General features: G+C 50.6%; 4 protein-coding genes across 4 annotated transcripts in view; 1 reads left to right on the forward strand and 3 right to left on the reverse strand.

The window, feature by feature from the left end:
* BBA_10254 (uncharacterized protein) overlaps positions 1–715 on the reverse strand; it is a gene marked incomplete at both ends in the record, with an annotated part of 2589 nt that extends 1874 nt beyond the window's left edge. Inside the window, one exon of the mRNA XM_008605351.1 lies at positions 379–715. Coding sequence (XP_008603573.1) covers positions 379–715 — 337 coding nt within the window. The remainder of the gene's footprint in view (positions 1–378) is intronic.
* A 1334-nt stretch (positions 716–2049) lies between these two features.
* BBA_10255 (Methyltransferase type 11) lies at positions 2050–4307 on the reverse strand (the record flags this gene model as incomplete). Its single annotated transcript, XM_008605352.1, has 6 exons — positions 2050–2593; positions 2641–2745; positions 2791–2829; positions 2875–3066; positions 3619–3974; positions 4020–4307. The coding sequence occupies 6 exons, from the start codon at positions 4305–4307 to the stop codon at positions 2050–2052; spliced, it is 1524 nt and encodes a 507-aa protein (XP_008603574.1).
* Positions 4308–4737: 430 nt separating this feature from the next.
* BBA_10256 (uncharacterized protein) lies at positions 4738–6612 on the forward strand (the record flags this gene model as incomplete). Its single annotated transcript, XM_008605353.1, has 3 exons — positions 4738–5438; positions 5523–5726; positions 5772–6612. 3 exons carry the CDS (start codon positions 4738–4740, stop codon positions 6610–6612), a joined length of 1746 nt encoding a protein of 581 aa, XP_008603575.1.
* Positions 6613–6702: 90 nt separating this feature from the next.
* BBA_10257 (uncharacterized protein) lies at positions 6703–7279 on the reverse strand (the record flags this gene model as incomplete). Its single annotated transcript, XM_008605354.1, has 2 exons — positions 6703–6966; positions 7034–7279. The coding sequence occupies 2 exons, from the start codon at positions 7277–7279 to the stop codon at positions 6703–6705; spliced, it is 510 nt and encodes a 169-aa protein (XP_008603576.1).
* Between the last annotated feature and the right edge of the window lie 4558 nt (positions 7280–11837).

Genomic DNA, 11837 nt, shown 5'->3' on the forward strand with positions numbered 1-11837 from the left:
CTAAATGTTGCTCTTCTGCGACAGCAAACATAACATGCTGCGGCTGCGAATCAAACGTGGCAGAAATGTCGGCAGAGTTTAGAGCGAAATCTGCACACAAGAGAAATTAGCTTCATATTATTAGGCAGGGCCTCTCCGTGTCCAGGGAAAAAAGCCTGTGGCTGCGGAAGGCAGACAGGCTATCTTTCCACGTGCGTGCCTTTTAGAGTTTGTAGTCGTCAATCAATAAAGCTAGATAAACTAGCTTGCAGGAACAGGGGCGGGTGAGAGCGCCTGGCTGATCAATTGATACTGCTCATTGACAGACGCACAGGAAGGCCGATTAAGATAATAAAAAGGGGCATGAATTTGCACAGGTAGCAGGTTTGACAGACATACTTGTGTCCCACGGAGCTGGAGGTATGTAGCTGCTCACATCGATGGGGTCAGGGCTCTGGCCTGGTGTGACCAAGCCGTGGTTAAATAAAGCTAACTCGACGGTTCTGCTCTGGACGTTGGTGCTCATGGCAGTGGCGCCCGGTTCGCTGTGCTCAACAACGGATGAAGCCGGTCGAACGGAGTGGCTTCGCTGGTTCATGGCATGTTGCTGCGAATCAGAAGAGTCGTCGACGTTTTGCATGTATAATTGATATGTCTGCTGGCTAATCTTGGGGAAGGAGGCATCGACCTGAGGCGTGGACAGGCCGGGCGTAATGTCGCAGACGGGCCCAGACATGGCAGGCTGGGTAGGGGCGCGTGAAGCATCACGTATGATGGAGGAGTAGGATGAGACGCCCGAACTTTCGTGAGCGGGGGGGTCGCGCGGGTGTTGGCGTCTTTTGTGCCTTCTTAAGTTTGCGGACTAGAGAGGGTGTCAGTGACTAATGAGGGATGCGGATGTCCCAGTGTGCCATACGTTAGAGGAGACTTGATCGCAGTCCTGACACCTAAAAGGTTTCTCGCCAGTGTGAACATTATAGTGTTGGTCCAAGGTCTCCCTCCGGCCGAAGCTCTGTCATGAGAGGAGCCGTTAGCAATGATGAAAGTATATTAATGGGCATCGACGAAGAGCTCACTTTGCCGCACTGGTTACAAATGAGGCGGACACGTCCCATTGCGTATGACAGGAGATGAAGTAGTTCAATAAAGGGAATAGGGAGCTGAGGTGAAGAAGGCAAAGACGACTCCTGGAGAAGGCAGTTGCTTAATCGGTGATGCGTCTCGAAGAGGGGCGATTCGACAAATGTGCCGGATAGGCAAGGCAGCCAGAGTGAAATAAGATGTGGGGTTTATTTTGAATCAGATGTGATATGAGCGCGGGACAATGATAGTTACTGGCAGACCCTGCTGATTGTGGCAGAGAACGTGCAGGGTCTATTTATTTCGAGTAGTTTTTCAAGAGGCCGATTGAAGCTAGATACCAGCAGCTGCACGCATCTCTTGCACACGCGGCAGCCACAACGGCCTGCCTCCCACCACTGCAGCTGGGACGTAGCCCGCTTGAACAGCAAAAGGCTCGTGCAGCTCCTCTGACCAGAGTGAATGTGTTATCGTTTATTATAGCGGGATAGCCTGTGTGACTGGAGATGACACAAGCCAGTGTTCCGGCCATTTGAAACCAGCAGTACGCCACAATCCCCGCACGGGTACTCGTATGCAGATTCATGCCGGGCTGCATCTCTCTAGTAGTTAGTGGTCCACGCAGCTCGAGATTCGAAGCTGCCACGGGAAAGAATCATTTTGAGTACGTACGCACCTCCTGAGGTGCTCACAAGGGAGATAATACAGCACCTGGAGCTATCGTAGAGCGTGGACGCGCAAGGGTACTACTGTGACATGAAGCGCGGAGGCCAAGGCAGATTACCGAGAAGGTAACATTATAGCTACGAACAATACCAGACTACGTACCAATGCTTACACCAGATGCACAGAAACTAGGCCTTTTACTTGGACCTTTTGAATTAGTGGATTAACTACCCTGACTACCGACTGGCAAAGCTATTCTTGTGTCGCGCATTACTGTCCCAAAACAACTCCGCGCGCGTTGGGATTTGCTGTATATATTTTTCGTCAAATTGGGGCTCTGCAACATCGAATGGAGAGCGGCGATTCGGTTCCCAAGATCTCCGTCGAGATGGCAGGCTGAGAGCCCGACTTCTCTTGAGTGATGTTGGCAAAGTCAGCCTCGGTAAATCGGTTATGCGTATTGTGCGCGATGTTGAAATGCCGGCCTCTGAAGAGAGAAGCAAAAGCTGACAAAATTTCGTAGCGCTCCCACGCCGGGAGAGACGGGAAATTTGTCCGGCTGAGCTCATAGTGTAGACAGCGCTCCACCATTGGCTTGTCAGACAAGATGTCTATCTCGCTATGCTCAAAATGCCCTCCTGGTCTGAGGCAGCGTAGAATTTCGCTGTAAATTCTACACCATTTGTGATGTCTGAGGTATACTCCGACATTCCGCATGACGATGAGACAGAAGTACCCGGTTTCAAACTCCCAAGGCTCATCGATGTTGCCAGACTGGTACTCGCAAGTCTCTGGAAATTCGGCTGGTGAGTTGCTGAAGAAGTCCAGTCCTATTACATCTGCGTCTGGGAAGCGCTTCGCCAGCTCCCTGTTATAATGTTAGTTGTGCGTTGCGGTGAATCCCAAGGTACTTACCCCGCCAGTATTCCAGGCCCAGTTCCAACGTCAAGAATCCTGACAGGCCACTTGACGGGTGCGCTTATGAGTCGATTGTCGTCGAACGATAACATATCGCAATGACTATTGATATTAGTGCTAGCAAAATAATAGTCTGAGCTCACATACTAATCACAAGGATACGTCGCAGCATCCAAACTCATGGGACTTCCAATAATTAGTGTATAGAGGTCAAAGACAAGCTTTACTTACCACCACGCAGATGTCCCACATCTCTCAAATTTCATACCAGCGATGACACGCTCGGATAATTCACAGCTTTTATCTAGCTCGCTCATGATCACAACCAGATTAGAAGCTGCATCCTCACTAGAGATCGAGGCTATCAGAATTGACTCGTCCGGGAATTCGGCAACGGGCGAGATGGGAGAGACTCGCAGGGTGCTATATAGGAGGCAACTCCGCACATATATTTATTCAGCATCTGCGGGTCGTTGTTAACTGGGATCCGCACAGCTAGCTACTGAGCGCTTGGCGATAAGTGATAGTATGCATAAGGAGAGTAAGTATCCCTTGGGCAGTGGAAAAGCAGCAAGCAGGTCACGAGATCCACAAGGGTAAGAGACGGAAAGGTACTAGAGAGGGCCTTATCCGTGTGCCTAGTAAGGAAGTCGTGCGCCACAGTACTTTCTCGATTTGCCGAATCATTACTAGAAACAAGTACCTAGAGTTTTAGCGTTACATGATTGGATAGGACCCCTGCGAAATACCTGCTTGCTCCTTTTTCCTCTGCCAAAGGGATATGCAAGTCAGGCTCTTGTTCGCTATATTTGTTTTTGTCTCAGACACTCGCTGGTCTGGATAATATGTGACTATCAGTATTCCGAAGCCTCACTCGGTTGGCGAATCTTTGCTCGATTGTGTACTCCTTGCCTAATTTGCTCTTGGAGCTTGATTCCCTCCTCTCTAACGGCCCTCAATTGTTTCTCGGCATACACAACCGTAAGGGTCAGTTCAAGAAAGATAATGAAACATTGCTCGACGAAATAAAATGGAGGCGTCACAATCAGAACCGAAAATATGCCTGGCGCAGCAGTCAACGTCCCAGCGAGCGCATTCATCAGACCAAGCATAAGACAGCGACGTCGACTCCAAGCCTGCTTGCATATTCGGACCGATTGTATGAGAAAAGCAGCCGCACAAATCAAGTAAATCCAGCCCGGAAAGACCCATAGCGCAGCATACCGCTTTTGCCAGACACTAACCCCGACCCAGACTACTGGCAGAATTGATATGCAGGCATAGTACCCGATGAGCTTCTGTGGACGTAGAGCTTGATTGAAGATATGCAGCTGTGATTGTCAGCCAGTTAGCAATACTCGTAAAGAGCGGCATACCTTAGAGACGGTGAGACACAAGACCATTATTGCTTTCCAGATGACGCTGGGAACGCGCGCCGGTGAGTCGCGGCTGCGTGCGATACCAAACCACAACGAGCATAGTATGCTACCAATGACGAAAATGGACAAGAGGACGAGAGAGATGTGGCAGTACCACTTCTCCCCGCCAGGCTTGGCCTTGAGGTGACGCCAGCGCTGATGAACGGTAGCGATATACAAGAGGATGCCAAGCACACAGATAACACCATTTTCAATGGCGTCTGCTTCTGCGTCGAACTGCTTCATGTTGAGGGGTCATGTTGAGTGGTGGTAAGGTCTGCACGAAAGGCCATTTCTGCCTTCGGATCGCTCTCGTACTATATAGGAATGTCCTTGGCCCTGGGCCGTTCAGTCAAATGTGTACTGGCCTAGTGCACCACGGGTATGCAGCCGAAGCGCCCGATAATTCTGCGACGCTCTAATTGGCGAAGAACCTATAAGTGGCATGAACCCCACCTCCACCATCAGGGCATTCAGCGGTGCGCGGCGTGATAAGTGGGCTATCCGACGATCATTTCCTCGTACGCCGGATTTCAGATTTTTCTGAAATCCCAGCTACTCCCCAAGCATGGATCCGGCGTGGTCATGTGTGCCCCAGCCAGAACTAATAGGGGTCAGAACCCAATTATCACCGTCTTTGTGCAACCTGGAACTAGCACCTCTAATGCGCTACAGCATGGCCCACATCCAGTTCATCTCCTGGGACAAACCGGAAAGCCTGCCGCTTTTCTTTCAGATGTTCTGGCCAGACTTGGCATACGAAACGCAATGGAATTTACTCCAAAAGCTTCGTTGTCATCTTATGCCTTACGCTGATTCTGGCCCATCTATGCAACCAGTTCGATCGTTGCCAACAAGTCGAGACAGCTTGTCCATGACGGCCTCGCGGACGCCCCCTCACCAACAAATATCATCTCAGTTGGCGGGAAATGCTACTACTTCACGGTCATTTCTCGAACCGCCGAATCATGCTCGCAAATCAACGACAAGAGATAATCAGCGACTGCCGGTCTTTGAGCAGCTGCCTAACGAGCCACTAGCAATCACTCGACAACGCACACACCCTCAGCGGCCGAACCGAGTAGTTACAACAACAGCAAGTTCGCCGCCCAACATCCCGGCGACACGTGAGGCGAAACATTTGGCCAAATATCCATTGCTTGACGCTTCAAGTACGCTCGAGCTTCTGGCTCAACCATCTAGGAAGTCCTTTCAGTCGCCATTCTCAGCCGAAGATGTTTTGGAGGTCTTGTCTCAGAATTTATTCTCTACTGCAGCTTTTGAGAATACTCGAGCAGTCATATTTGAATCAGCCGCGGCCTTCTTCGAAAACCATGGCTGCAGCCTGAAGCAGTCCAAGGACATTATCGATATCCGGTACGCTACTGAATTAACGTTAACCTCGGTTACCATAGCCCGACGCCTCCACTGTCTGGCCCTCGTGCTATTACAGAATCATAGGACCAACGACGTCGATCACGTTTCAGCAGTAAACGTGAAATCGTGTTTTATCGAGGTGGAGCTTCGAAAAGACCCAAAGCTAGAGGAATGCGAAGTGAACAAGTTCATTACAGCTGAACTACGTCGCGGGAGAAATTACGAAGAAATACTGAATGAGACCAGTCGCGGCACTATCGCTCGACTGAACCCCAGATCCACATCCATGTGAGCCCATGACTTTCTTTTGATAGAATAAAACTGACGGCATAGGTATGAGGGTCATAAGATAACTGAAGAGCTCATAAGTTGCCTGAAGCGCGAAGGCGCCCCGACCAGCGTCAGCCTTGTGGCCATCGCGGAAGAGGGAAAAAGCGATCAAAATGTTCAACTCGAGATTTTAATCACATATTACCTCACATACATATACTACAAGTATCATAGCTGCTATTACCCGGAAGGTTGCGGGGCGCCGAGTTGTCACTTGCGTGTGAAACCCGCTGCCCGGCCTCACGAACACCACGCAGAAGATTTCGATGGAAGCGATACCCAGCTTGGATGCACCGCAGCCCGCCTCCCCTGGGGCCTTAACGACGACGGGATCGGAAACGAGCACACTCAACCGCACTTTTTTTCCCTCGCTGACACTGCACTGCGAGGACATGACGTGGCGCTAGTGCTCCCCGCTGCTGTTCCGGTAAGATTGTTTCTTTCTCAATCCAGAAAAAGACCGAGCTGCAGCGATGATGTGCCTTTTCCTATGAAGAAGCAAAAGAACGCATTGAAGCTCAAATCACGGACACAAAGCACTATCCAGCCACTCGAAAGGACGCGACACGACGCGCCGGCCGACGACCCATACGCATCTGCGATTCTATCGCAACCGCAAACGAACGCGAATTACGAGACAGACCCGGGACTTTTTGGAAGTTGGGATGATTCGGATTTGTATCCTCCCAACGAGCCTTTGATGGCTAATCCAGAAATTCTGGGAAGCTGGGATGACTCGGACTTGCATCTTCCCAACGAGCCTTTGATGGCTAATTCAGAAATGCTGGGAAGCTGGGATGACTCGGAGTTGCATTCTCTCAATGAACCCTTGATCCTGGCCTAACAGATTCGGGCAAGTGGAATGACACGCGTTTTTTTACTCGAACCAAAACATTTACTTAATATATATTTATTTGATACTTCGATCTTGATCTCATTCAAAGCCTATTGGTACCAAATACGCATACAAATCTTCTTTTCCAGGCAAGACCGACCATTCACGAGGCAAAATACAGGCAGTATCTTTAGGCCAGTTGTAGCGGATAGAAATGGGCGATATTATCGTAACATGTTTTGTTGTTTCTGAGTCCGCCAGCAGGATTGCGAATACGAAATCGTGCTTCTTCACATCGAACTTTCTTTCGCGAGGCATCAGTCTCACCTGTCGCGAAAGCTGCGCCTTCTCAACGGGGAGGTTCTGATTTCGTAGTTTTTCCAACTGCCTCGTTAGTTTCTTCATTGAAATGGAAGACTAGACAACATACGATTGTCTCCCTCAGCAGGCTGAGAAGCTTCGACAACTCGGAGCTTTCTTCTAGCGAGTTCTTATTGAGCGTCTTAGCCGCCGTCGCGACAAGCTCGATCTGATCGCTTTCAAGGGCTATCGTCATGTACTGCATGTTGCCATCCGGCGGCAAGATTGTATCCGCGGGGTTCACAGTATTTGGAACCCCTCCGGAATAAGGATAAGCCGGCTCGGCCACGGCTGCCCCACCCGTCAGGATATTCATGGTTCAGCAGTAAGCAGGCGAAAATGTGAATGTTGAATGGGGCGAGATTGACGAGACCGGGCATGCGACAATTTAAATACATCAGAAATACGCCTGACGGCCTGATGTTTGCTTTCTGGCCTGCAAGGCTGTACGCGTGTAAAACAAGGGCTCAGCCCAAACCATGCCAGCCATGGGTCTATGCGGTGGCGTGCGTGTCCAAGCCGACCGCTGGACAGCTACGAGCAATCGGCAACCGGGTCTACCGCTGACCCTACCCATCCCTGAGAATGCGTGAAATCTTTCAGGAAGTCACTGACGAGCATAATGATGAGTTTTAAGGCGGTAGTAGGTACATACTCATCGGTGGTGAAGAAAAGACCCTGTACGGCAACGTACTCTTAACGCCCACAACTACGCCGAAATACAGAGACGCGGGGAACATGACCCGATTTCCGGCATCCTTGTCAGGCTCACAATATGTGCTGAAGTCTTCGCACTCAGAGGGGTGGGGGTTGCATCTCCTAGCAGTCGGAGCGCTTGGTTCGCTGGTTGGCAAGGTCCCACGGCCTTCCCTCCCGTTATCGACGCCTCCGAACGCAGGACTGTCATATCTGTTTGAAACTGGCTCTGTTGATCGCTACTGGCTCTGTAGTGCAACTACCTCGTACCTTGCTAATACCCAAGGTATTGCCCTCCTCCCGAAAGCGGAATCTGAGGAACTGTTCACTAACATATGCCTGGTTTGGGCAACCTATTGTCTTCTAATCCATCTTCGAGCATGGATGGCGGCGGCAGTTGGCCTCCTACAGCTGGTCTGAGTTGTGGCTAGAACTCTTTTTTTTGGTAGTCCCGAGGCATATGGATGCTACACGGCCTTGCCCATATTCTATTGAGCCTTGCAGTGGCCGTCGACTATTCGGAAAATTGATGGTACTCATGTATAATCAACTGCGACTATATAGGGGCTTCTTTCTGCTGCTTTGGCTTTTGCGGAAGTGTCAATATTCGTCATGAGCGTGTTTGCGTAGTGCCAAAGGCCGGTCGACCATCAGTTTGCCACAGAGTGCGTGATGACGGAATGCGTTATTACACTGCCAACGGCTTGCGAGTATGTCAAAGAATCTAATCAAGCTAAAGGCTCACGGTCTAACCAAAACGGAAACTTGCGACCAAGCCGCAGCCGTTTCTCGGACTGGTAGACCTGATCTGCCAGCGTCTCGAGCAGGAGGAACTGGAGGAGGGCTACAACTGACACTGGTCCGCTACAATTTTGATTGTGATAATATTGCAATGTGACTTGTATTACTCTGATAGTAAAAGGCAACACCTAGAATATAGTTTACCATGTAGGAAACGGAGATTACCATACAAGTCAATGCCTTCCTCAGTGTGAGCGCTCACCACATGCAGGTCTCTGCAGACCTTTCGAAACTTGACCCGTGCAGGCTCCTGCGTGTCGACTGTCCATTTCCCGTGGGTCGCTGCTTTCGAGGCTGCAGGCCAAGAGTCCAAGCCTGATCAACAGCATCAGCTTTGCGCACAGCCTCTTCCTTCTCGAGCTAGGGATACAGTGACCCAAACATTGCGAAGCTTGTTGGAGTTGTAGTAGAAGATATGTATAGAGTCTCGCGAGAAAGATCTCGCTGCTCACATCTAGATCGCGAAAGATTGCTTCGAGACACAAGAAGCTCGGTAGTTCCCTCGTTGCGTAAATGGTGTCCCCCCCCCCCCGGGGTCGGAGGAAACGCATGGGACGGCACGGTCATTTCGAAGATGTTTCCCTGAGTCTCGTGAAAATTGATCGGCGTAACAAAACTCCTGAATACTAACCGCTGATCTAGCTTAGGCTCCCCCGGTAGTGGCCCCTGGATGTGGCTGTTCTTCGAGACGTTGCGGTGACTTGATCCGATTCATTTCGGTCGTGTGGGAAGCTTCCGTTCACGTCTGGTGGGTGGCTAAAAAACGGCCTGTCTTGGCTTTCTGTACCAGCTTGTAAATTTCAAGATTGGCCGTGTAAATTGCAAGACTTGACAGCGGCACGGGACGCGCCCTGACGAATAAACGAAGGCGGATGTGCCGGCCTTATTGAACAGCACCAGAGGATACAGCCGTCTGCTGCATACAATCCCTGTGATGCCGTAGCGCATTGTACTGGTTTTTGATACCACAGACTATGTGGCTTGAAGGTGTCAAAAATGGACATTGTCAACCCTCCTGATCTTTCTCACATTATGATACCAAACTCAATAATACTTTCGCAGGCCGTAATGTAAAACTATATACTGAGATCTTTTGAGGCGTATGAGAACTAAGGAAAAGACAAAGGAAAAGACATAGGAAAAGGCAGCTTAGGAAGTGACATTTGAAGAGAGTCGGCTTCTGAAGATGGAGTGCCGTCAAAATAGATGACATTTGGCCCAGGAACTTCAAAACTGCCTTTGTTGTTGCACGAAGCTCTTCCCCTGTAAGCTTCATGCAAATGGAATCCATCAATTCTCGTTCACTACAGCGTTTCGCGACCGCGGACTCAAGTGTCTCAGCTGGCAGACTAACCCTTTTCCCCAGGCGGAGACGCCAAGGTAGTCACAGTATTTCGTATCCGTAGTCCATAGTATATCTTTTCTCATAATGCACACTCACACTACTCTGCAGCCCAAAATATCGAATTGAAGAGTATTTTCTAGAAGTCGAGGGAAGACTCAAAGACGGAAAGCCGACGGCTTATTAGCAACAACCAAGCTTCGCTTGCCGCAGTCATGCCCTGGAGCTGGCTGCGCTGGCTCAAGAGTGCCGATACAAGACGCCGCCTTGAGCTTTTCCCGGGCATATCTATGGAAGCTGGCCAGCACCTCCAGAAAATCATCTGCCAGTTAGACGATGACGATTTTCGCCCTCCAGTGGTCAAGACCCGTGATGTTTCGCCTTCTGATCGCTCGATCTCCATTTACGTCACCGATGAGAGTCATTCCAAATACTTCGATGACGTGACGGAAATGCCGAATTTCTACGATATATCAGTTTCAATTTCGGACTCGACGGTCTTAGACTATTATCGAATAATGCATTTTCCAGCAGAGTCCAGGTATTGGATTGCAGTATCACGAGATGGCAGCTTGGGATATGACCATCTACGGACAGTAATACGTTCTGTGGCGAGAGAAAGGGATGAAAAGGAGGGAGTTCCCGTTACTAACCGAATACCGCGGGTTGATGTGTTGTCTTAACGTTATGCCCCTTCGACGCAAAGGAAAAGCGCGCGGCTCGCCCAGAGCGATACCGACAGCGCGCGACGGCTGTGCCAGGCACGGGAGAAGACGTGGAGTCGCGGCAGCGGTATCCTACTCATGAAGCATATACACGACTTTTTGGCGGCTCTTGCCCATCCACCTAACTACGCTTCGTATCCGCGTCTTCGTCCCTTTTGAGGACCTCGAACTCTATCACGGACGAAAGGCGCAAATCCCACCCCCATGACGCCCTCTTCCGTACGGAGACGGGCTGCAGACTGCAACCCCCGCGGGTGACCCTTCAAAGAGACGGCGACCAACCCGTGACGAGAACGAAACGCAGGGCTATGTGAGCGATGATGAGTCGGAGTCGGAGGAGCAAGATGTGCTAAGGGGAAGAAAGAGACGACAAGACAACTTTAGCTTTGATGGCTACGTCACGCATTTCAATAGTCGCGGGTTTCTGGCAAAATTTAACTGGGAGCTGCAAAAATATGTCGGGCTCGCCTGAAGTTTCTGTCTAGAGTACTAATTCAGTGCTTTTCCTATGCTCCTGCCGTCTTGCTACTCGAGATTACTAGCACCGCCACCTGGAAGGCCTTCCCCTGACGGCGCAATCGCCGACAGCCACTTCATAGTAGACCAGAACTCTCAAGTCGGGCCAGATTTCATCCTGTACATTATTTTGAAAGGCTACTATATCGGCAGCGACGTGCAGGCAATGGTAATGTGCCTGCCATGCTCCTCCAACGTCTCACTTGTGATGACAGCATGTTGCCGAAAAATATTGCAAGTGAGGGGGAAACATTGTGTATGATGGCGCCGGACGGAGCCGTCGTTTCCGTCGCCGGTGGAAGCCCTGCAACGAGGTGGTTGAAGTTGGCTGATGCCACTTCGTCGGAGGGGTGTGCTCCGAGGAGGGTGCTGCCACACTTAGCACTGGAGACTAAGCTTCGAACAGGCTATAAGGTCACTAGTTGTGAGTAAAAGCACCACCTAAGTACTGGCTGGACCGGCTTGCCTCGACCCTGGAAAGGTATGTCCCCAGGTTAAAGGCTGCGACGAGCGGTGTAGCCAAGGTCGGATGTGTTTGCGCGCAGAGCTACCGGGGATCCAGACAAGTCAAGCATCCGTGGACATAGCCTGATATCATCACCAATCTGCTCTGTTGGCTGGTTTGCGCACCAATTTCTGTCCGCGCTGTAGTTTTGACTTCAATTGCTGACCAAGACTATCAAGATCGAGACTTTGAGTGACAGGGGTGAAAGCTTTCCCCATCCCCATGGCGGACCCCACTTGGTCTGTGGGCGCGCGACCAGGTTGGTCGGTGGTACCGCCTATCACCCGGA

This window comes from Beauveria bassiana (genome assembly GCF_000280675.1).
Source record: "Beauveria bassiana ARSEF 2860 unplaced genomic scaffold BBA_S00109, whole genome shotgun sequence".
NCBI lineage: Eukaryota > Fungi > Ascomycota > Sordariomycetes > Hypocreales > Cordycipitaceae > Beauveria > Beauveria bassiana.